The sequence below is a fragment of the Contarinia nasturtii genome, unplaced genomic scaffold, assembly GCF_009176525.2.
Source record: "Contarinia nasturtii isolate CC-2019 unplaced genomic scaffold, AAFC_CNas_1.1 Cnas_scaffold_4311, whole genome shotgun sequence".
NCBI lineage: Eukaryota > Metazoa > Arthropoda > Insecta > Diptera > Cecidomyiidae > Contarinia > Contarinia nasturtii.
The window spans coordinates 3,827,350-3,854,408 of record NW_022201606.1 but is presented as its reverse complement, the minus strand read 5'-3'; the positions used below and the strand labels follow the sequence as shown (position 1 = coordinate 3,854,408).

The 27,059-nt window shown below is 33.7% G+C and overlaps 1 protein-coding gene across 1 annotated transcript in view; it reads left to right on the top strand.

Annotated features, from left to right (window-relative positions):
- The window catches only part of LOC116350701 (Down syndrome cell adhesion molecule-like protein Dscam2), a 65,846-nt gene extending 44,336 nt beyond the window's left edge, over nt 1-21,510 (top strand). Inside the window, 27 exon segments of the mRNA XM_031782602.1 lie at nt 7,625-7,651; nt 7,733-7,855; nt 10,393-10,510; nt 10,699-11,065; nt 11,495-11,627; nt 11,729-11,803; nt 12,246-12,317; nt 12,598-12,662; nt 12,769-12,928; nt 13,052-13,249; nt 13,683-13,754; nt 14,845-15,228; nt 16,122-16,241; nt 16,313-16,492; nt 16,575-16,819; nt 16,908-16,979; nt 17,413-18,067; nt 18,129-18,187; nt 18,260-18,318; nt 18,385-18,576; nt 18,641-19,041; nt 19,122-19,397; nt 19,465-19,717; nt 19,783-20,228; nt 20,311-20,672; nt 20,755-20,974; nt 21,055-21,510. Coding sequence (XP_031638462.1) covers nt 7,625-7,651; nt 7,733-7,855; nt 10,393-10,510; nt 10,699-11,065; nt 11,495-11,627; nt 11,729-11,803; nt 12,246-12,317; nt 12,598-12,662; nt 12,769-12,928; nt 13,052-13,249; nt 13,683-13,754; nt 14,845-15,228; nt 16,122-16,241; nt 16,313-16,492; nt 16,575-16,819; nt 16,908-16,979; nt 17,413-18,067; nt 18,129-18,187; nt 18,260-18,318; nt 18,385-18,576; nt 18,641-19,041; nt 19,122-19,397; nt 19,465-19,717; nt 19,783-20,228; nt 20,311-20,672; nt 20,755-20,974; nt 21,055-21,095 — 5,375 coding nt within the window. The 3' untranslated portion in view covers nt 21,096-21,510.
- Nucleotides 21,511-27,059: the final 5,549 nt, after the last annotated feature.

Below are 27,059 nucleotides of genomic sequence, written 5' to 3'. Positions count from 1 at the left end.
TTTGTGCCCTTCATAACTATGTAATGACAGTTGACCCAAGTATTCCAGACGAAGATTCAAATGAACCGACGAATGTTGCCGATGAAGCGCCAGTCGAGCAAAATTTATCGACAGAAGCAAAAAATGTTCGTGAGAAATTTAAAATCTATTTTAACAGTCCCGCTGGCGCTGTTAATTGGCAAAATGAAATGATTTAAGATTTTGAATAAAATTTTCGCTAAAAACATGATGATTGTTGCTGTTTATTTTATGAATATTGAACCAATGGTGAGCTAATGATAAGCAATACATGAATGATGCTTTAGTGGTGTTTGACCAGCATGTAAACATTTAATGGAAATATTTTTTTGGAAATATTTCTGTTTACAATATACAATGTTGCCACTGTGTTTACATAAAATATTGCCAAGTGTGACTAGTGCCTAACAATGAAAATGCAACATGAAATGAAATTATATGCGGGAATCGATTTTTTTGATATTGGTGATAAATGTATTGTAAATATATTCAAAAAAAGAATCACAAAAAGAATGTAGAATCGTTTTTATCAATAATACAATGGAATGCTTTGGGTCGAAATAATTTGTTTCCCCTCAAATACCAACGTCTAAAGTATATAGAAAATTGAAAGTGATGGAATCCATGAAAAAATGTTGTACGAATTTCAAACTGAAAATTACAAACAACAATAAAAAAAAAGTTGTATTTCTAGTGAATGTTGCATATCAACAATATGCTTGTGGAAAATATTTCTTTTGCACTGTAAATGTTTACTCTAATTTTTGCTCGAAATATAGTTTCCACTTTACATGTTCACAGCAGGCAACAGCATCAAAAATCGTGTTATGCTGAGCGACGAGACCAACAACAATTTTATTACTTTTGAGTATTGATTCGATGGTTGCCAATCCAGCGAATAGCATTGACAGACGAAAAAGAGAGATCGTAAACAAAAACGAGCAAATTGAGAACACCGAAGAATCATAAAGGAAACACAAACTGTATATTGTATATAGTATGCATAAAGCTCAGGATATGTAACAGAAGGCAAAAGAATAATAAAATTCCGGATTATTTGCGTAGCACCGAACGTTTCGTTTAGACACAGTTTCGCAAGTAGCACAAAGTCGATGGTCAAATTTTCGTTGGTATTTTGCATTGTGTATGTTGGTCACTTGTTCCGATTTTGCTTGATTGCATTGTTTCCAAATACGTCAAATATACCATACATATATACAAATACATACAGATATGTGGAGTATTTCGGTCTTTGATTTTCACTACAGCTTTTTTTTTGTACCAGACACAAACCATTCGATTCAAAATGGAAAGTGCTTCATGCCGCTCTATGCACACACAAGTAATGACTACCAGCATGACAATCGATGAGATGCGTGCTGTGAACTGAATCAACTGTATCTCATGGCACACAAAAAACGATTAAATTATTCAAAACGGCTGTGGCATGATATTGCTGGCAAAGCATGTGACTATAGCATACAATGGAACAAAAAAGTAATATGACATTACAAACTGAAATGTAACAAAGCATCTGAAAATCTCTAAAAAAGTAGTGGTAAAATGGATGAAATGCCATCCAATGCAATTTCTCCATGTAGAAAGATCGATGGCAGCTTTGAGGCATATTTTTCATTTTCATCATTTCGCTAAAAGTGAATCGGCGAACAATCGTATGCAACGAGTGAGACCAAGTATTTTCATTGCACTTCGCTTTGTCGAATTGCATTTTCAGTGTCTTGTCTGTAAAAATATGCTACCCAATTTCACATGGTGAATAATGGATTGAAATTAGAAGTGGTTCGTTCCTCGCATATCTGTCATTCACTGCTACTATCTCTCATTCATTTTACATTTTTCATTTCCTACATCCATTCTTTGTACGAACATCGTAATACTTTCATGCTGGATTTACAGATGTGTGTGGTTTTTTATTCGTTTGATTTTTGTCACAGCCAAATTTACAGCGTATGTGTTACTGTGGCACTTGGAATGCCTTTTAAATGAATAAAACCCCAATCTCTTTTTTTCGCCATTTTTTTCATTATGAAAGTGAAGGTGTGTGCATCTGATGTCCATTGCTTATATATTACTTTCAAAATGCAAATACTGACAAAAAAATTCGAAATTCTTCGATTTGTCCAATGACAAACAGGGACCAAAAGACTACATGTAAATTCGCTTTGCTGTGCATACATCAAGAGAAAATGGATAAATGGTCCTAGTTTTCGACTCGGGAAATGATTTATAAAGTAAACATGAAACAAGGAGCTGTTCAATCTCCTTCATTAATATTTTCACGAATGTTGTTGATAGCTTTTTAAGGTTTTTGGTCTTCTTAATGAACGGTACATCCTTCAATCGATAATTCATTGTTTTTGTACGACTCCAACAAATGAGATAACACGAAGAATGTACTAGTTATTCCAAAGGAATTCAAAGAAAAACATTTGTATTAAATTGAAAAACGTACATTTTTATTTGATTTTGTTTTTAAACATTGACTACATGGACTTCAAATAGAATTCTATAGAATTTACTCTCGCAAAAACTTCAAACATTTACGACAAATGCCAGACATTTTTTTATGTACAACCGACACGTTCACTCTAATAAAAACATATAAGAAAATCTATTCACCTTATACAATAGTTTTACCTCACTTGAGTAAGTAAAAAAAAATAATCGATATCACTGACTATACCAAAATGGTTCTCAGAGGATATGGTGTGAAACGTGTCATTCTGCAAACACGTGTTCTTTTACTACTACAGTTTTGGAAACCACTTTGATTTTGTTACATGAAAATGTGGGAAATTCCTTGGTTTCTTAATCACGTCACCGCGAAGAAGTTTCATTGCAATTTTCATTTTTTGGTTTGTTTTTCACTGAAAAACAAAAAGGATATTACAGTCGTAAGTATAACCTTTCAACACTCTAATTCACAACATGCAATTCTTACATAGGACACATAGAAATAATAGAAAGTTGTACAAAAACAGGAAATTAACTAACGTGATATTAACTTCTAGCTGTTTTGTAGAAATATTAAGATTTTTTATAGAAAAAGTGTCCATTACAATAAGTTCTACGTACTTTATTGAATGCAATTGTTATTTTTTGATATTTCGATAATAAAATTTCTTTATATAGAAAGATTCCTTCTCAAAGACATCGCTTCTGACCAGGGGTTCGAGGGGTTGGATTACTCCCTCTGGAGAACAGATTTGGGAATTACCCCTTTACAAATTGAAAAAATATTTTTTCGATATGCTAGGGATTTTCGCGAAAAAAGTGAAGACCTTTTTTAGCTGTTCACTTTCTGAATCTGGAGAAACCCCCCACCCCTAGGAATGAACAAATCAAATAATGCACTTTTGAATTTGGGAGAAACCATAGAAAAAGTTATCCCTTTACATTTTAGGAAAATTTTGAAATTAGCCGCACCCCCTCCTTGAATCGTCAACTCCAGAAGCTATGCTCAAAGTAAAATCTAAAAATTTATTTCAAAAATGTGTTTCATTTCTATTTCACATATTTCACAGATTATCTCGTTCGATATATGTTTTTTCTAAAAATCATTTTCCCATGCATTTAAACCCAAAATATGTTTGTGGTGATTGCAATATTTTCTGTGTACTCTGTCGCTTGCACGGAAAAGTAAAAGCCTTCCAACAAATTGATAAAACCGACAAGATTATATACTTACAGCGTGGTGCGCTTTTCAATGTCGTACAAGTTGCAAACAAGAAAGACAGAAAAAAATAATCAGAACAAGTTTTAGAATTGTGTGTGTTTTAAAGTTTTTTTTTGTTTTCCACACAATAATAGAATAATGGACTGGATGCGAAAAAAAAACAAGATGAACAAAGACCATAAAATCATGATTGAAAAAAAAAACCACGAATGTCAGCTATTATGGTGGAGCGTGTGCCATTTGTAAAGTTGGTATCGCTATCGTTATTGGATTGTTGGCAAAAAAAGCGGTCTCAAGCCAATGCGTTCTATTGGTTTCACGCCATTGTTTGCTCTTCACGATTATCCATTTCGTCTTCTTTTATTATCACATGTGAATTTGACACGAAAGCAGAAAACAGAATCCAATTCTATCCGCAAAAAATCCGTTGCCATGAATTTCCATTTCGCTGTTGTTCGTCGCTTTCTTTTCTGTTACCAATATTGCAATCCATTATTTATGATTGGCATACACTTGATAGAATATCTTGTTAATATATGCAAGAATATATCAGATGATGAGACACAACCATCAAGTAAAATCAGTTGAGAAATGTTACCACAAATTGTCAAAAATTGATTGTCAAAATCACACATTTCGAACGATCAATTTATTTTACCATTTTTCAATGTTTACTGGAAGACAAAGATAAAAGAGAGAGAAAGAAAAAAAGTGGTCTGATGTTGATGATAATGTTTGACTCTAATAAACTGAAACTTTAGCGGAGCACATCACGTCTTCAGTGAAGGGATATTTACACTCTATTTTCGTCACGTCGTCAATCAAATTTCCTTGGAGACATAATCCACATATGAGCCATAATGGAAAAAACGGATATGTAATTACTTGGCGTGCACTTTGTTCCAATTCTTTAATCATAGACTGTATGCTCTATCAACGAATTTACGGTTGCTACTGAGAAAATGGTCGTCATAAAAAGATACAGGTTTCGAAGATCAAGTATTTGATGAAGTAACTACGTATTTGCCCACATAATCTCAAGAGTGAAGAATAATCAATATCTAGTCTATTCATGCATTGTTCTTTTGTCATTTTTGTCGGAAATTCATGCAGAGTAAACAAGAAACTCAGTCCAATGTGTAACTTTTATTTATTGTATACACAAAATGTGAGTTATTTATTGATGTTGGCTTCTTCAAAATATTATCATTGCCATCGATTAATGGTTGTCGTGTACTCGAGAGAGAGAGAGAGAGAGAGAGAGAGAGAGAGAGGGAATGAAAGTGAGAGACAAAAGAGAGACATAATAATGATACAGCACGAATATTCAGTGAACAACATGTGTTACAATGGAATGTAGCATAATGATGTAAAAGCATTCAGTTGTGGCACAAAAGTTTTAATGCATCCGCAGCTTCAGCGTATTAAATCACATCCCACTCTGTTGCACATTATGAGCTCGGTTTATGACAACGCCATAGACCATGCACACACACAATGTTGAAGCATTTTGTTCGAGATAACTTTTAAAAATAGAGTAGATCTTCTTGCAAAATTCCATAACAAAGTTCATACATTTTTCCAAAATTTTAGTAAACACTTGGTTAATACATCGATGCTATTTAACATTTTCACATAACCATTGAACGAAATGGATGAGAAAAGTTTCGAAAGGTGTTATTTTATTATTTGTTCATCAAATTCAAATGGAAAGCACAAACCTACACATCGAATTTTCTCAAATAACACATTTTCGACTTTTGTTCATTTATTTTGTCAATTAAAAGTTTCAGTTTATTTGATTTGTCTCGTAATTATTTTGGGGAATTCGCGTTGAATCGTCTTAAGAAAGAAGTGTCTTTGTCCCTTTTAAAAACAACATTGCATACTTTTGAATGGCTCACATCGTTCAATTTGCCTGTGCATCGTTTGTATATGGGATAAATTTGTGTTTTCCATGTTCACCAAAAATTGCATATGTTTTCGGAACGCTTCGCAAACTAAATTGGAAATATCACAACCGCAATGAAAGATGAAGTAATTTCAATGCATGCATCACATGTACTTCTTCATTTTGGTCAAAGTTTTCGAGGTTCACATGAGCACACCAAACCATTCACCACAAAGTTTATGTGATGTGCAAAAACTTTACAGCTGAATAAATTTGTAGAAACTTCGTAATGAAATCGATCTGGATGAGTATTTATGCGTGTTTCGTTATTCTTATAACGCTTCAGAGATGATAATTTGCATGCAATACTTGCACTTGTAATATCTCTTCATGCCACTCACCAATACATTTAGATAGAAAACAGAACATTTCAAAGACTTTCAGTGTTTTCGGGAATAGAACTTGAAAGTTTGAAAAAATATGGCAGTCTTAAAACTGTCGTCTTCCATGAATGCTTTTACCACGACGTCACATTTTCTAACTTCTTCCTTCGCATAAGTTTTCTCATCGCAGTTGTTTTGAAATGAGATATTTGCTGCTATCGAAGTTCGAGAAAATATTAGAGTAAATAATAACCACAAAATGGAGTGCTAACGCCAGCTAACGCTTTCAGCTGTCGCTTGTAACTGACGAATTTAAATAATTACAACGAAATCGAAAAGTGATTGAATTCTCTGTCGCATTAATGAGTTATCACTTATCACAAAGAAAAAAAAAAATTGTAAAAGAAAAACTTGTCAAATGCAGAAAAGTTAATTTACTTGTAGGTCAATCAATTTGTAAATAGCTCGCTGGCAAATATGCGAAGCTACATGCATTTGACAGAATTACGTCTTATTTCATTTTCTTCCGATTGGACAAGATTGCATCTTATTTTGGCTTTAGTATAAACTTTTCAAAGCTTATGTGGTTATCATATACACGAAATTTTTTTATTTAGATATGACATTTCTATTGGTGAGATCTAAAAGAACGCAAGTGTGTTCGACTTTGTCGCAATAAAGGAATGTATGTTTTGCGCCAAGTAAATTTTGAAAAAAGAGAGTATGTATTACGGCTGAATCAGTTATTGGAAAAGGAATGCATGTTTCGCACCAGATAAATTTTGAAAAAAGAGAGTATGTATTTCGGCTGAATCAGTTGTTGGAAAAGGGATGCATGTTTCAGTTTTGTTGGTTTGGATAAAAGAACGTAAGTGTCTTTGTTCTGGAAGTGGGCTTTGGTGGATCCTCAGGATCATCAGAACCGCTCCCAGTTCTGGAAGTGGACCCTCAGGATGGGCCAGGGCATTGTCAAACCATAGTCTGGTCCATCCTGAGGATCCACCAAAACCCACTTCCAGAACTGGGAGCGGTTCTGATGATCCTGAGGATCCATCGAAGCCCAGTTCCAGAAAAATCATCGTTAAACATGCATCCCTTTTTTAACAACTGATTCAAAATCACTTACTTTCCTTTTGCAAAATTTATTTGGTGCGAAACATGCGTTCCTTTATCAGCAACTGATTAAGCCGGAAAACATACTTCCCTTTTACAAAAATTTTTTGGTGCAAAACATACTTTTCTTTTAGTAAGACAGAATTGGCAAAACACATACATTCCTTTTCCAAAATTTAAAGCGAAAAAAAAACATACGTTCTTTTAGATCTCACCCATAGATTTAAATATCTTTCTCTCAAAAACCGCACAAAGAAATAAAATAATTCGAATTTCAATCGATAATATTTAATAGCAAAACTGGTACGAAATGCAAATGTAGAACTTTGGATCGATTAATCCATTAATTAAAGTAAAACGTTGTACGCGTGAATGTTTTTAAAAAACCATAAACGAAGACATGTATTTTAATATAACACCAAATAATTAAAGCGTCCTTACATTCTTGTGTAAATATTATCACTTCGAAATAATAGCTTTTTTATATCACTTGAATTCTTCTTATCTTTTTTTGTTGCACAGATGGAAAGTATCACATGCTGCCAACGGGTAAATTTGTCTTTTCTGTTTTCCGTGTTCTAGTTATTTACCAATAGCAAAATATATTTGCTTTATGCTATTTTTCAACAGGAGAGTTATTGATCATTAATATAACACATTCGGATGCTCAACATACATATCGATGTCGCACATATCATCAGTTGACTCAAGAAGTGATTGTTAGTGGAAACTTTGGCAGAATACAATTAAGCGGTAAGTTTTTGTCTTTTTTTCATTTGTTCATAGCGCCTGAAATCAATAGATTGTAAAGTCAAATGACAAATTGTGCAATTTAATTGACAGTTAGTATGTTGATTTTACGGCACGTATCGTGTGCACTTTCAATTCACCTGCCTGTTATTCATGTTGATGAAAAGAAAAGTTAGTTATACTGCCGTATTTTATGCCCTCTATACGGTCCGTTTGAAAAATTAATTTAATCGGTATACGGGGGAGATACGTATGTTGAAGTTCGAACGAATAAATTTATTATTATTATCATCATCGTTGTGTTCGAACTTCCTTTGCACGTCCACCTTAAGTTGTTGAACATTGATTTATGATCTACGCGTCGGAAACATTGTCTGATAATAATAATATTTGCTTGGATGATTTTTTTCATGTCGTAAATAATAATTGAAATTCATATATGTATGTGTTAGAGGTTGAACTTTACGCAAAGATATTGGGGTGTATCTTCTGGACTGTGAACTGTTCATTAATGGAACTTCTACATGTTCCACTAAATATAGAATAACGAGAATATTCAGGTGAGATCTGGGGTAATGTTGTGGGGACTGTGTGGTATCTCGAAGCGAATTTCGCATGCTATCGATGAAACATGTTAAAGTTGTTCAACCACTCCATAATAAGTAGTGTACGTTTGGTAAATTTAAATTACGTTTCTAATGGCGAACAGAAACTCATTTGCAACGAAAGTTTTCTCATTCATGTGAAACACATAACAGTTTATTCGGGTGCTCAAAAGATGAATGGAGTATGTACGATTTGTTTCCATCTAAAATGCGACATTAGTGTATGCATGCCTTGATTTATTTGCTATCCTCCAGCTGTTCTGTCATTCGACGATGTAAATTCGTTCGCAAAATATCTGATTCGGTTTTTATTCATTGCAGTTTCACCCAGAGCCTTAATGAATGCAATCTGCCGAATTCATTTCGAATGCGGATTCGGGAAAATTCATGCATACTCCATTCTTTTGAGTTGAGTTGAATTTAATCCGAATTTCAATTTATTGAAGTATTTCAAAGTTAACACAAAAAATGAAGGATATGAAGAAGTGTTATTTGAATTGGAGCAAATTCCAATGAATTCGAGATAAAATCGATGATGCCGTATTTCAACTCAATTGATTCGTCGTATGTAAATTCAGTGCGCTCAATTAACAACTTCAATTTAATTTGTCGTGATTTTTTTTTTTCATTTGTACTGTTGTGTGTACATAAAACTGTACACGTTGGATTGTTTCACGAATGTATGCATCGGCATGCATGGTTTGTTCAAACGAACAATCCTGTATTGAGGGCATACGAAAAGAGGCAAAGCAAACATCTGTTTAGTGGACGAATCGAAAATTTCGAAGCTCGTTTCAACACTCGTGTCACTGAAACATGAAACACATTGCATTGGATGTCAGTGTAACATATCATTAAATAGAGGCACACAGCAACATTTCCATTTCATACACTAAATCACCATATTATAGCTTAAACCAAATACTTCATATACGATGTCATAATCTGCGATTTTCAAATATATATGACATGAATTATGTAGTCAAAAATGACGGAACAGGATATTATTCAGATATATTTTTTGTTGATAGATAGTTTTTATCGTTTATTTGAAAAATAGAAACTTGCTTGCATTGCTTATAATAATAAGTTATTAGAATTATCTCAAATTTGATATTAAGATTAAATCGCTACTACTAAATATACAAAAAGAGAATTCGACTCCGATGAAAATTCGCAACGCAATTTCGAGCGAAACCATTTGGGTATTATGTGTTGAGTTTATTGTATAAAATTGACCGCAAAAATATACAATATACTCTCATTTGAATTTCAAAGTCTAGCATTTTTAGTGCAAGCAAAGGGTACGATTCGTTACAAACGTATTGATTGCCATATTATTTCTGACTGACAAAATCTTCGGTCGGATCGATTCAATATTCTCAAAACGTTTACTGTTTGACTTTACATTGTCGATTAGGTCCGTCGAGTTCTTAGAAACTCGAACTGTATTTGCTTAAAATTGAATTTCAAATATCGTTGACGATATGTTTGATTCTTTTAGACACTTTTATCATGTTTGGCCGAAACTTATCCGTTTGTCACAGTGAATATGTTCCAATTTCCAGTAGAGTGCTTTTCACCCATTTTCCAAATGGATACGACGTTTCGGCAGTCAAAAGTCGAATGCTCCCTTGGAACCGAAATGGAAACTTGAAAGAAGAAAAACCTTTCATCAAATATTGTGCACATATATATACGATTTCTTAATTTAAGTCCGCTGAGAAAACTGGAAATTCCCTTTTGTTGGCAATAATATTGGAAATTGAATATATTTTCTCTATGGTTACCTTTGCTCGACGTTCACAGTTTAACATGTATACAACAAAAGTATTTTACATTTTGCGAAATTCCATTATGCATGAATAAAACGAGTGTGTTTAAACAGAATTTGGTGCCTTTTTCATTTATCATTTGAATTTTGGAATGTTACAGGAATGCGAGAACCAGTCCCACCGATATTAAATGACAAACTCATACAAATGACAACGAAAATTGGCGAATCATTACTCATTCCATGTGTGGCTTACGCCAATCCACGAGCAAATTATCGGTAAGTACAGATTTTATCTATTAAAACAGTATGAAATGAAATAGATCAATAGCAGATATCCTATGAGATTAATTGTATTACAAATGGCGACTTTCTCCCACCGACCATTAACTGTAATGATTGCTGTGGATTTTTTTTATTAGGAAGCAATTACATATATACCTGTATCTTTATATCAATATTTATAGATGGCATATTCGTAAAAATAACGTTGACGAAGCCATTGACGGATACGATGTAAATCAAGATTTTAAGGCTGCACATCGCACTCATCAATCCATTACACTGTCATCCCCACAAGAAAAACACCAACCATATCAAATGAAGCACAATAGCAATAACAATAGCAATCAACTAAAACGTATATTCGTACTTCCGAGTGGAACATTAAGCCTAAACGACATTAAACGCTCAGACGCTGGTGTATATATTTGTGTTGCTTCAAATTCAGAGGGAAGCGAAACATTGGAAATTCAACTAAGCGTCATTGAAGCGTTGACCGTACAAATCTTACCAGCACAACAAACTGTTGACTTGGGAAAGAGCACCGACTTGGTATGTATTGCAATGAATTCATCATTCACAATAAATCGTTCCATCGCGGAGGTTTTTGTATATCCTTGTTGAATGTCATTAGTTTTTCTACATAAAACAACAATGACAACCGAGAGCTAAACGTACTCTTATCACGGTACAGTTACATTTCCCAAAACAAATTAAAATTGAATAGTTTCCTTTCATATTTTACTTTGTGCCGGTGACAGTTACTACAGTTCAGAGATATTAAAAAGTTTCACATTTGTTATTGGAGAGAAGAATTAGTTTAGTAAATAAGGGTGAACGTTCCGTTGTAAACCATAAGCTACCACAGATTTCTTTTTTTTTAATTCTTAAACTTATAACAATACCATTTTCAAAATGATTTGTACCATTTATTTACTCCTTTCATATCTAATGGTAATGATACAACGTTAAAATGTGCAGCGATGTATAGCAACAGGATTCCCGCTTGGAAATGGTGTGCAATGGCTAAAAGACGGACAACCATTAAGAACGGGCTCGCGTGTGAGACTACTCACCAAAGAGCACATTAAAATAACATCAGTGACAAAAGAAGGTTTGTTCAATGATTGCATGTATTTTTTCTCTCTCTAAAAATGGCCAAACGAGAAATGTGATTTATTCTATCGTTCTCTTTTTCGCAAAAAATTTCACAAGACCGAGGACTGTACCAATGCTTTGTTCGAAATGACTATGATGCGGTGCAAAGTACTGCTGAGATCAGATTAGGAGGTATGCTCTTTTTTTTCTATGTGTTACCGTACCATCGTTATTTTCGTTGAAGTGCTTTGAAGACACTAATTATGTCTTGACCGTCAACATTGGTAATGGTAAACCACCACAAATGCAACAGCGACGAAACAAGAGTATTCAATTTAATTTCGTCTAGCATTTTTGTTTTTCTTTTTCTTTGTGTGTGTTGCTTTTTTTCTGGTTATTTAATTTACGTTTGAGTTAATAGGCAATTTGACGACGAGCTTTTAATTTAATTTGACCTTTTTTTCCACTAAATTTATAATCACCGTTTGCGTTTTGCCAGATATGAATGCTCCGAGAATTCTATAAAATTGAAATTGTGTTTATGTGGCTTTTTTAGAAATAATAAATTGATAAGCGTCAAACACGAGAACGGTTTTTACTTTCAATGTTTTGTCTTTATGCTATTTATTTGTAGAAGGAGCACCGCAGCTTTTATACAAATTCATTGAGCAAACGATGCAACCGGGTCCGTCCGTTTCACTGAAATGTAAGCAATCACACAGCCATTTTCAACTTTGAAGACAACTTTGTAGATGTGCTCCTCTTCTCACTTTGAAATATCTCCCTTGCTATCTTGAGTTTTTGTTCATTTAATTTCATTTCTGAGTTTTAATCGTCTTTAAAATTAATTTTTACCTCTAATAATTTTCCTCTCTTGTGATTTGAATTTTGTGTTTAATTTGAGGTAAACTCTCTGTGCGCTGCTATTTGTGCAAAAGGTTTATTAAAAAAATGATTTATTTACATGAATGCGGATGGGGATTTAGGTTCGGCAACAGGCAATCCAACACCACAAATAACATGGAAATTAGATGGGTTTCCATTGCCAGAAGTATGTAACCATCCAAATATTTGGAAATTGTGAAAGAGATTCATTCATTTTATGTGTCTGATACATTTGTGTTTTTCACTCTTAATTTTTTATTTCGCACACATAGTTGGATCGTTTGCTAATCGGTCAATATGTCACGATGTTTGGCGATGTAATTAGTCATGTCAATATAACAGCCGTTAAATCTGAAGACGGTGGAGGCTATGAGTGTACCGCTGTGTCAAAAGCCGGTTCCGCCTCTCACTTTGGCAGACTAAATATTTATGGTGAGCTTTTGAATAATTAATTTACGCTTGAAATTACATTTAATACAAGGGTGAGACATGAAAAATGGTTCCGTTTTCAAACCATCTAATCTTTTTTTTTATTGGAATGATTTATTTATAAAGGATCGCCATACGTTCGACCAATGGAACCAATTTTAGCAATTGCAGGTAAAAAATTGCAGATAAAATGCCCGGTGGCTGGTTATCCGATTGAAGAGATTATATTCGAGCGAGAAAATGTAAGACTACCGACAAATATGTGACAGCGTGTGAGTAACGGAACGCTTTACATTGAGAACGTCCAACGAGTTGCTGATCAGGGTACTTATACTTGGATTTTTCTTATTTAATTATGTACTTGGTTGTGGGATGATGGTCCAAAAGCTGATCACCGTGGAAATTATACGTTATTCCTTTCTGGATTTGGTTGATCTGAATGATTTGATAATTTATAATACAAAAGATTTGTGCTAATAATTTTTCAAATTTTATTGCCATATTTTATTGTGAAAATAACAAAATTACTTAATTTGATGCACTGCATCGATACAAAATTTGGGAGGAAAAAGATTCGAATGTGACAAATGCGAAAAAAGTTATACACAGCATCAGACACAAACAGAAGAAGCCAACAAATTAATTATTTAAATGATCTAAATCATTTGATCAATTTGGAACCTCCTTTTGTCTGTGTTTGATGCTGTGTATCTTCAAGTCTCGCTTATCATTATAACTTACCTTGATCATTTATTAGGTACATATACGTGCATCGCAAGAAATCGACACAACGAAACTTCTGAGCGATCGGTTGCCGTTACTGTTTTGGGTAAGTTGATTCAAAGCGATTAAATGGTCGGATAACAGAACACATCTTTTGCAAATACAACTTATAAAACAAATAAACTTTCATCCGAATCATTAAGCAAAGCAAAGCAAATTTGAATTCAAATTGAATTCTTCTTTTTTTTCTCTTCTTTTTATAATGCACACAAAATCACTGCGCACTCAACAATATCTGCATCTGCACATTTGCTATAATCTAATTTTCTAATTTCTAATGCAAAATATGCACAAAATCACAATAAACAATGCACATTCCAATCACAATTACACCAAATTGCAATGATAACAAATATGCACCACTTAATTCCGTTTAAAAATAAATTGCACTGAATTGAAACCAAATGCACAAAATATGAATCTAAAAACAAACAAAATGTGTTAGTTCCTCCAAAAATCACACCATTCGAGTTTGCCAAAGATGTAAATGTAGGCGATCGAGTTAGTGTTCAGTGTGTTGTAGGCACAGGTGACTTGCCTCTAGTTTTTTCATGGTTTAAAGACGATATACCAATAGTTAGTGCATCATCAATAAAAGATGATAAGACAAACAGAAAGTCGACACCAGGCAATGAAGAGAACTCAATTATTATACGTCAAAATGATGAGTTTTCGTCTGCTTTAAGTATCAACTCACTGCAACCAAATCAGGGTGGAACGTATAAATGTGTGGTGGCAAATGATGCCGCCAAAGAAACATACAGCGCTGTGTTAAGGGTCAATGGTAAAATATTATTGAAATAACCAAAGCATATCATTTTTTTCAGTTTCGAAAAACTGTAGACGGCTTATGTTGTTAACGTTGGCATGTTTTGATGTAGTTTTGAATGTACAATAATAACGAGCATGCAGTAGTACATGTAGTAGTAGTTTTTTTTTTCATTGTATTTCAATGAATCACGAAGCACAAAAAAGTCAGATGCAAAGCACAAAATCACCTGCGAAACTCCAAACATGCATATGAAAAGCACCAATCACAAAGAGCACCTTTAACGATGAACATGGTCTATTGACATTTATGATGGATCGATGACTTGCCATTTAACTAACGCATAAAACAAAATCTATTCTTTTAGTTCCACCGCGAATATCACCGTTCAATTTTGAAAAGGATATAACAGAAGGTTTGCGCACTCAACTGATGTGCTCGACATCCCAAGGCGACCCAGCAACATTCAATATAACCTGGCTAAAAGACCAAAAAATCATTTATACACGAAATACCAATAAGAAACCAAACGGTGGCATTCCCGGCCCAGACACTGACTATGGAACATGGAAAATGAACGAACAATCGCCGCAGTACTATGTAGACAATACCATTCATATAAATGAATATGCGCCATTTTCAAGTATTTTATCTATTGAAAATCTCACATCGGCACATAACGGAAATTACACGTGCCAAATTAGTAACCAAGGTGGCACTGTTGATCATACTGCCGTTCTTTCCGTAGCCGGTACGTTCGTACATAGATATTGCATTTATATTTGTTCGTTTCAAACATTAGTTGAACTGGATGGAAAACTACATAAATTCACTGAATATTTTTGCACCATTTTTTTCAATACTTCCTTTCATTCTTTCTTTCTTTGAATATAAATCATGGATAAGTAAATACGATTTTTTTCGTAGTTATTCAATATTTTCACGTTGAATAAAGAAAACAAATAAACAAACAAAAGATAGAAAAAAACTGCACAACGATACACATAAATCACAAAGCGGAAAAACCCAACACGCACACACACACATCCAATATTAAAAAGTTAATTTGTTCGCATATTATTAGTTTTATTATATTCATTTTATTTTCAGGTTCAAAATTTAATATACTATGCACTTGCACATACAACAACTAACAAACTATATGCTAAGCAAATAACTGTATTTAACTGAACCGAACTGAAATTAAAACCATTTGCATTTTTTAATTAAAATATCAACAGATATTTCCTCGGAACTGATTTTTTACAGTCCACATACTATATACATATATATAATAAAGAGAAATATGAACGCAGTATTTCAGTATTTTGCATGATGAATTATCTTTTTAAGACTATACAAGTATCCTCAAATTGCTATTTGTGATGATTTATACACTTATATATTTCATTGGAAAAAAATGAACTGAATTCTTCAGTTGTATATTAATGTAATACAATGATACTTGACGTTTTTTTTCGGAATTCACTAGAATTTTATTTCATAATTTTTTACTAACTTTATCTATATACTTGTAGAACCATAGGGGCAGTATACTTTTATTTACTTTTGCATGCATATATTCTTATATATTTGCTAAATTTGTGCATAGTGTGGTTAAGTAATTGCTGTTTCAATCATTAGTGCCACCAAAATGGATTGTGGAGCCAACAGATGAAAGTGTAATATTGGGTAATTCCGTAACGATTCCGTGTGAAGCAAAAGGATCACCGACACCAACTATTCTATGGAAGCAAGCAATAGGTTTGGAATTTTTCATTACTGTAATAACACTTCATTACAAAACCATACTAATTATCATGTGTTGCACGCAGGCGAACCTTCTGACGAATATCGTGACCTGAGCTACTCAAAATCAGAAGGCATTGAAACGTTTGCCAATGGAACGCTTTATATTCCAAATGTGACTCAATCGCACGAAGGTAACTTTTTATGTCAAGCTAAAAATGAAATCGGCGCTGGCTTGAGTAAATTGATACGGTTAACAGTTCATGGTGAGGAGTCTACTTGAAAACATTTTGAAATACGTATTTATTTGTAAACTCACCTATTCTTGTATTTTCTTATACTGTTTAGTCGGACCGAAAGTGAGAATACCACAAAAACAAGTATCAGTTCGTCGAAACGATCATGTTTCGATACGTTGCGAGGCAGAAGGTGATCAACCGTTGAATATATCGTGGCAGGCGAGGGGAAATCGCATAGATCCTACATATGATATTCGATATCAACTCAAAAATACTCCAATGAATAAGGGAATAGTATCCGAATTGACAATCTTACAATCATCGTTAACTGATCGCGGAGAATATGCATGCAAAGTATTTTAAAAAGAAATTTTTATTATTAATATAAATTAATTGAAAAATTAATTTTATAAATTTTTTATAAAAAATAATTAAATTTTAGGCAACAAATGCTTATGGCCAAGATCATTCTGTTATTTACCTACAAGTTCAAGAGCCGCCAAGCTTTCCTACGGTTTTTATCACTTTTCAATTATTATTTTTCGTTACATTTTATCTAGGGGGTAGACATGATTCATTTGATTCACTGTGATTCAAAAGATTCACATTGTTTAGATGACATTTGAAATGTCATTTATGTGTCATACAAGAAATATTTATTGAACAATTAAAATAATTTGTCTTCGAAAAAATGATCTCTTGACGTTTTTTTAAATGTATTATCTCATTATGGTTGATTTTATTTGGAATTTACTAGAAAAACACGAAATAGATGAAAAAATAATATTTAGAATTTGTTGAACGATCATGTTAGTAAAACCAAAAGTGATGCTTATTTGACATTTGAATGATTCATTTGATTCACTGTGATTCACATGATTCAAAGTTTTATAATTCGTGTCTACCCCCTAGCATTTTATAAATATGCTTCTTATTTTTTTATATAGAACTTACACGTGACAGAACTCGGAAGTCGTTTTGTCCAATTAACATGGTCATTAGATCTTCCAGCTCCAACGTCGATGCGTGGAGTTCATCATTACGCACAACCAATTACAAATTATATTTTACAATTCAAAGAAGCCCAAGATGTTTGGCATGATCATAATAATCAAAAAACGTTGCCGGGTGATAAAACAACGGCAAAGATAACAGCACTGAAACCATCGACCAACTATCATTTTCGATTGTATGCCTCAAATCAGCTGGGTACAAGTGCCCCAAGTGATATTTTACATATTCAAACTGACGCTGAGGTTCCAAGCGGACCACCCATAATGGTGCACGTGGAAGCGATTAGTCCACAAGAATTGTTGGTTACGTGGCGTCCACCAGAACGGGATCTCTGGAATGGTGAATTACTCGGGTACAAAATTGGCTTTCAAAAGGTTACAAATATTGGGGCAAATTTTGCAAAAGACTCCAAACATCAACATCAAATCTATAACTTTACTCGTGTTGGACTGTCAAGCGGAGATGGTGTTAATGATTTTCGCTTAGTGAATTTGGATAAATATTCTCTTTATTCGGTCACGGTGCAGGCATTCAACTCAAAAGGAGATGGACCTGCATGTGAACCAGTACAAGCTCGAACTTTGGAAGGTAACTGTAATATCAGCAATTCAATCAAATTTGATCGTAAATTTTTACCTTTTGTGTATAGATGTTCCATCAGCGCCAACCACATGTACTTGCATAGCGTTAACATCACAAAATATTCAGGTTGATTTTTTGCGTCATATAAATATAATTTATTCGTATAATGTAAATTGTTTTATTTTTGTATTTTCGCAGGTATCATGGCAACCGCCGTTAAAAGAGCATGAATATGGTGTTATTCAGGGTTACAAAATGTTAGTAAATATGAAACAAAAATCATTAAAATAAAGAGAACTTGAAACTTATAATTTTTGAAACAGTTTTTATGAACCGATTTCTTCGGATATGCGGTACTTCGGTTCAACGGATATTCTGCTGGACGATTCAATTTCACGCGAAACAAAGATCACAACGTCGTTGAATACTGTTTTACATGGATTACAACCATTTACCAACTATAGCGTTCAAGTGTTGGGTTTCACGCGGGCGGGTGAAGGTCCCAGTGCAACAACGTATGTAACATAATTTTCTCTCCGAGTTGCTTTCTGTATGTGACAATTGACATTTTCATTTCAGGTATTGTACAACCGAAGAAAACTCTCCAGATCCACCTGAACGCATCAAATCAGTCGTAAATGGAGAGTCTTCGGTGATAATAAGTTGGTTACCGCCTCGCCGACCAAATGGAATCGTTACAAAATACACGGTATACATTCGAATTTTGGATAAAGGCCAAGAGGTGAAAATCATCAAAGACAACGTACCGGCACAAAAGCATCACTTTGAAGTTAAAGATTTGAATGCACGTGAAACATATGAAGCGTGGATAACAGCTTCAACGCGAATAGGCCAAGGCCAGAGTACCCCAGTTATAAAGCTTGTACCAAGCAATACCGTACCAGCCGCAATTATATCATTTGGACAAATACTTAGTGTTGCATGGAAAGTTGAAATAAAGCTAGCGTGTACATTTGTTGGTAAGGAGTCAATTGGTATTATAAAATTCCGATTTTTGGACAAATGAATAATGGTCTTTTCTTAATTTCACTTATGTTAGGAAAACCGGCAGCTAAAGCCGAGTGGAAGGCATTCGACTCAAAAAGACAACCTATAAATCAGCAGTTTCAACGGATCGAAACTGGAGTAGACAACACATTGGTATTGCGTAATGTCCAGCGTCATCATGAAGGAAATTATACATGCCAAGTACGAAATGCGCTTGGCACTGATTACATCATCTATCAACTATTTGTCCATGTCCCGCCAGGACCACCACAATTACATATAACAGCCACTTCTGGTACATCAGTTTTACTTGAATGGTCAACCGAAGGTAAGTGATATTTTTATCTAATGTGTCAAAAACAAAATTATTTAAAAAAAATATTGCTTTAATTTAGCAATTGATACGGGACGTACGCCGCTGAAAGGTTTCCTATTGTCTTATCGCCGCGAATTCGGTGATTGGGAAGAAATATCATTGAATCGTCGAAGTACTTCACATACCTTAGACAACTTGCAGTGTGGAACAGTGTATCAATTTACGTTGGCTGCATTCAATAAAATTGGCACAGGCGCAGCGAGTAAAATTGAGGTGGCAAGAACAAAAGGAAAGAAACCAATTTCACCCGAAGTGTACCATTTCATTCGAAGGTAAGTGATTTTGATATGATGCCACAATAAAATAACAAAATATCCATATTTCATTGTATTTCTAGTAATATAACATCAGTGTCACTTGATTTATCTGCTTGGCAAGATGGTGGATGTTCGATTCAATCGTTTACGGTAGAATTTCGAAAGGCAGATTCAACTAATGGCAACGATTGGATTGTAGTGAGTAGCAATGTGCCAGCAAAATCACGCTATTCAATTCCGGATTTGGAGTCAGACACAGTTTATAATCTCCGTATAACTGCGCACAATAATGCTGGATCAACTATAGCCGCATACATATTCAAAACACTATCTGTCAACGGAGATGGTGAACACAATGATTTGATATTGGCTGGAGATGGGACAACGAATAACAATATTGAGGGAAGCAATATGGATTCAATTCAACGTGCATTCAATCTTGATTCAAACATTATTATTTTGCTTATTGGATCGGTATTGGGCATCGCATCAGCACTAATGTGTGCTTGTATCTGTTTTCGATCTCGTGAGTACTTAAGAATACTTTTGCGATCGTTTATGAATGAAAATGAAATAATAAAAAATCCATTTCACGTATACATGTCTAGGTACTAATTTTGATCATGGCAGTGGAAGTGACACCAGAGGTTTGAGCGACTCGTCTCATCAGCATACTTCAATGTCGAGCGATTACAAACTTGGTCCAATGTCTGCTGAGCATCGTGACAAATACTATGCAACGGTGAGAAAACCCATGCCCGAACAACAGAGTCCCGGCACCAACACACTCGAACGCATCCCCGAATATTCCGAGGATATCTATCCGTATGCAACGTTCTTGCCGAATGAAGATAATTTGGCTGGAAATCCCATGATGTCACGCTATGGAACAACAAATAATGCTGGAACCATTCCCATTTCGGCCAGTCTATACAATCCAAGGCATTCAATGTCATCGTCAAATAAAGACGTAAGAATCAATCATTTTCTGTCTTTTGTTGAATAATAAAATTCTGTTCGATAAAATGATTTCGCTTAAGCCCAACAAACAGAAATCCGGTTTTATTCCATTGCAGACGCATTCCACCACAAATTCAGCACAAAATATGGGCATCGTAAAGAGATCACATCGAAAGCACAAAACTCAAAAATCTGAATCAGAGGAATACGATAGCTTGGGTTCCGATACAGAATCGGGCAGTGGCGATCATATTCGTAGTAGATTAGATCAATCGATGCATCTTGATGATCATGAACCCACGAGTTTTATTAGTAAGTGCATTTAGTTTAATTCTATCGTCTATCATCAATATATCGTTTTCACTATTTATCCAAATAATTTATAATTTCAGATAAAACGCCGCACAAAATGATGGTCAATTATCGGCTATAACATAGTCTAGTTCCGTTTTCATTCAAGACAAAGAAGACAAAATTGAGCAGTGTATAATATAAACAATTATGTACCACTCTAGCCAATTCAATTGAGAAAATAAATTGAAATTTATTAGGACGAAATTTAGGTTTGGCGTTATCACGAATCTGATCAGAGACTTTTTAGAAGAATAAGAAATATTCGATATAAATTTAGTGAATGAACGTGTTGAACAGAATGTTAGTTATGTTTAAATTAAACTTCAATACAAAAAATGGTGCATAAAGCATATAACTCATTTACAATTTATCGAAATTAAAATCGATCGATAGGCATGTCCTCATTTTATTAATAAATAAATTGAAATAATTGGAATATTGAGAATTTGACTTTTTTAACACGATTTCTTTTTGCCCATAAGCAGGCAAACAAATATTATAATTCAACTGAATAAATGTTTAATCGATCTATTGACATATTTGTTATGTTATGAAGAATACGAAACTTTATGTAAAATATAAAAATCGAAAAAAAATGCAAACGAAAAAATGAAAAAATCAAAAGTTTTTATGATGATTTTTTTAACCAACTATTATTAAAAGAATAAAAAGAAATACTCAATTGACGTTTAGCAAAGTGGCTTGTGTTTTATTCATACTCACTTTTGGTGGAGACGGTGATAAAATTGGGGTAATTTGATAGGTATTTTGATGTACTGTACATATGATAGGATGGTTTTATTCCACGTATTTCAATTCAACAAATTTCAAATACATGGCAATTTGATAACTTCTTTCCTAATAAATTTTAGCTCATGAGCCATGAATTAACAGAAAGTACAACAAAGTGCTCATGCCTTGGCAAGCATAGTATGATGTTCAAAAATTTTTATCGCATTTAAAAGTTCTACGTAAAGGGGAATGTTCAATATTATTATGCCAACCTGTATCTCCATTTGGAAATAACAATGGATATGCTAATGGATCAAGTGATGAATCTACAACTGAAACATGCTTGAGAGAATTAGTAGTTTTCGAAAATGCGACCATATTTCACTCAAAAGGAGGCTCACCGTCATCGCTCGTCAATATAACAGCAACATCAGTGAGAGTTGCGTCATTGAATCGACGCATATCTAAACCATTATGATTGACTTTTATAAGTAATGTAATTTCTTTATCTTCATTCCCTACTCGCGAACAAATTTCTTTCAAACTTTTAAATGATTGGACGAAAACATTAACTCTATCTAACTCTTCAGCTATCGCACGTGTTAAATTTTGATCTACACCCAGAATTATTCGTGTTACCTAATCGATATTGATTAGCTGTATCAACATCATAAAAGTATAACTGAGCATAGCACGGTTCCTGATTATTTTGATCAACATAAGGGCCATAACGATGATAAAATACATCATGTATTTTATAATGAAATACACCATTTAAAAATGTATCACATAATTTCGCTTCTGAATTAACCATTGCAAATGCAGAATTATACGCACGAATATTAGTGAAAACATTCTTGGAACGTTCTTTTTCAATTCTATTATTTGAAGTAAGCCCTTTATAAAGATTATCAAAAAATTGATTTCTACAATACTTGGCAATGGAATCTCAACTTTTCCTTTATGACAACACATAGTGAATATATCTCTAACTCCTATTGTAATTTCGTAACTTAATTTTTTTGAATTACGAAATCTACATATTAAATCGAAAGAACCGCAATCAAAACTTCGGAAATTACGTGGAACAAAATTGAATGCACATTTAAAGGAATCTCTCAAATCAACAAAATCATTAGCAACGTTATTATTTTGAATACCATGATTGTTTGGATTAATATTGTTTTGATTATTGACTGATCTCATATTTTGTAAAGTCCTATTTTTCATCGATGCTCTTCTGTCATTATCTCTTGATAGTCTATTACGTCTCGCCATAATTAACCAATTATATAGGAAACTGTAATTTATATGAAAACAACAATCAATATGTTGAATGCAATATATCTGTAAAAATTATAAATTTAAAAAAAACGAATTGTTTCAATAATCTGATCGCGAAAAAATTGTCATATAAATTGTTGGTTAAAATTGTACGTCTAAGTTTTTCTTATTTAAAAACCGGTATTTACCGGTTGAACGAAAATTGTCAATATTAAATCAAAAATGAAAAGTTTGTTCGAGAGGCACCCGTGTACAAAAAAAGTGACTGACTATTTTGGGACAAACTGACTGACTATTGACTGTAAAAACAAGCAACCTTAGTTAAATTTAGTTAACTTCAATCAATTAAAGTAAGCTATGGTTAACTGCAACAGCCAACTATAGTTGACAATAATCATAGTCACCCGATAGTCAAAACGTCCCAAAATAATCGCCTGACTGACTGAGTAACTATAGTCGATTGTTTTCCATACAAAATTTTAAAATTAATGAATATAGCTAACTATAGTCACTTACAGTCAATAGTAACTTAGTCACTTTTTTTCCACTCGGGCATCCTCTATTTTCATTGGAATGACTCAAAATCCACCTAGATCATAATGATGATAGTGATCATGATAGCGCTAAGAGTGATAGGGACGTCTACATCAAAACAATGGTAAGCGGGAAGAAATTCAGATCATCAAAATCCGACCGCGTTAAAAATTCGATTAGTAAAAAGAAAATTAGAGAGAGGCAGAATATTAAGGGTATTTTGGAGGTGAGAATTTCATTTTGTGATAATGATGATAGCCTTGTGGAATTAACTGCACCTGCAAAAAAGCGCGAATATCTAGGTTGAATTACGAAAAGTGAATAAACACTATTAACCAAAAAAATAACATAAAAATTCTCGAAATGCGAAAAGTGAGCGACATTTATGAAGAAGTAGCGCAATGAAAGCGAGAGAAAGAGAGTGCACAACCACCAATATTTCATTATGTTACGGATAGTGAGAATGAGTGTGAGGGGGGGAGAGAGAGGAAGAAACATACAACCAAAACGTATAAAAATAGCAAAATTCACACGCATGTCATACCCACTTAAACGTAAGCTCATAACAAGAAAAAGAGCGACTAAAGATGTGGCAATAAAAGGCGGCATACTAAAGAGTGTGTTACAATTGCGCACTATTGTGCGAAACCCTTGTGAGAAAAAAAATGACTGACTGACTATAAATTAAGTCGATTTTAATCACTTTTATTCGGTTAAAATTACCAATAGATGATTGAAATCGAATAAAGTCGGTTATGTTTCAGAGTTAACTAAAAGTGATTATAATGTCGACTGAAAAAAGTCAATTTCATATACTTATAGTTAACCGTAGTTAACTATGATCACAATCGACATTTCTCAACTCAAGTTACATGAAGACGCATATAGTCACTTATAGTTAACAGCCATTTTTGTCCCAAATTAGTCAATTTATAGTCGACTATAAAGTCGAAATATTTCCACAAGGGAATGCAATAAAATCTAAGGGTAATCGGACCGGAGGAAAAAAGTCTGGCGGATGTATTGAAAACGACTTCATTGACAATGAAAATATTGTGCATGCATTTTATGATGACCCGAATGAGTTGTGGTATAGATTGCGACTGTTAATTGCTTCTCGAGCTGCTGGAAATTCCAAACATTCACAGGAAATAAATTCAATAATTGCCGAGCTTCGAGAGGCTGAGATAATAAAATAATAATTTAATATGTATACAGGGTGGCGCATATAATCGGGTTTTCCAGGGGGTGGACATTTTGAAAAAGCAGATTTGCGTTAAGATTTTTTGAAAAAAAGAACTGTCAACTATTTTAATTTTTTGTTTGCAATAATCACAATATGAAATTTTTTATAAAGAGTCCAAAGACAGAAAAAACGTGTCAATGACCTTTGGCAGTATGGTCAAATTATCATTGATGATTCCAACGTACACTGAAACCGAACGTTTATTTGAATTATATTCAAATTGCCGTCATTGCAACATAAACTCCAGATTTACGCAAGAGTTCGGAAATCAATATTTTATTGAGGTGATTTAAATTCATTGCCTATTTTTTACTTTTGAAGCCTTCTTTGATATAATTTGTTATTTTATATTATATTTCTAGCTATTTTCTCCACAAAATTTGGACATAATTGCACCTACTGGTTATGATGAACGAACAACACTGCGTAAATTATATGAAATACCACTCTCAATACAACTGGATGGAAAACGTTATCAATTATCTGCAGTGATACTTTTCGAACCACCGAATGATATTGGAATCGGTCACTATGTAACAGCAATTCGATTCAATAAATCCTAGGAAGTTTACGACGACTTGAAGAACTCAACATATTCAATATCTGATACGATTGAAATTACCGTGCATAATTTGCTTTGTACTATTCATGACAAATGAAAGAGTTTTAATTTGATTTGAAAAATGATATGCATATTTATATAAAAAATATTATATATAAAATTGAATCTCAAGAGTCTGAATGCTTAGAATGTAATGTGACAGAAATTTATGACTATTAAAACTTTGGATAAAATGTGAAAGAGTCAGCGACATGCACCTAAACGATGACGGTGACGTTTTAAAACGGCGTTTCAACACTAGCTATTGCTCTTATCTTACAGAGTATGCCACGATTTAACGTTTTGCGTGAATGTGTTTTCACATCTAACTGCTTAGTTGTACTTTTTGAATGTCGAATCGATTGTGGCGCTAGTGTACGTAAGCAATCATCTAAAATTATACTTCTCGTTTAAAGCCAATACGTTTTCAGTCACGCGTATTAGAACAATTCACGCTTTGTGTCATCTAATGCATATGTTTGCTTACAGCCATACACAGTCAAAGAAAATTCGCACAAAAGAGAATGAAAAATGTACATATGGCTACTTGATGTTTTTTGACCATGTCGCAGTAAATTCTACTGCTGATATTCGCCTAAGCAGCGAAGATGTGCCAAGTGTACACTGTACACGAAGCGTGAATTCTTCTAATACGGGTAATAAAAGTCGAGTTCTACACAATGCGCTCACTGTGTGTGAATTTCTGACATGAGCTACTGCTGTTTTAGGAACCTGAACTTTCCCTGCACTATTTTCAGATAAATATTTGTCATCCAGACTAATGGAAGCCGTGATTTTCATAAATGTTGGTTAACTAATAAAAAATAAATTCAAGAAAGATTTTTCGCTCCTTGGTGGAGGTACCTATTTTTGAGTTTCGATAAATTTTTCTATTCAGATGTAATGTGTGGGTTCTGTTCTGAAAAGTATAGTGTAAAAATGTGCCATTTTTTGTAATCACGCGGTGGAATCGTGACAACTCAGTTTTAATTTTAACTTTTCCGCACACACCTAAGAGGAATAGAAACCATTAGATTTTGAGCGACTTTGGTTGATAGAGTGAAGTGTCATGTCTGGTGTGATGCCCATGAGAAAAATTCAATTTTTCTTCCAAAAGTCGTGTTTAATGTATTCTTAAACACTCAAAAATATGTATTGGGGGTTTTTTGGCACGAGAAAACCAAATTGATACAAAAATTCCCATTTTTAGACATTTTTGTATGAAAAGCGTGTTGAAAATTATTTGTATCGTAAAACTAATGTCAAATTCAGTTTTCTCGTGAATTTAAATTTACAGAAAAATATATGTAATAAATGCGGATCACAGTGCGGAAAAGTTCATCTTACGGATGTAAGACATTTTATTTTGTAAAAAAACGCCTGATTCGTGTTCAGGGGGTCCCATAGATAAGGTTGTTTATCATTTTTTCATATTTCTGTCACACCCTATTAAAAATTGCTTTGTTTCTTGGATGCCCGTCGAATATAAGGCCAGCAATCGTAACGCCCATGAATAAAAACGTTAGTTTTGATGCCTTTATGAGACAAAAACAACTTGATCACATATATTTAAATTATGTAATGACAAAGCATTGACAAAATTTTCTTTATTTATAATAATAAAAATCAACACATAATCTTGAGGT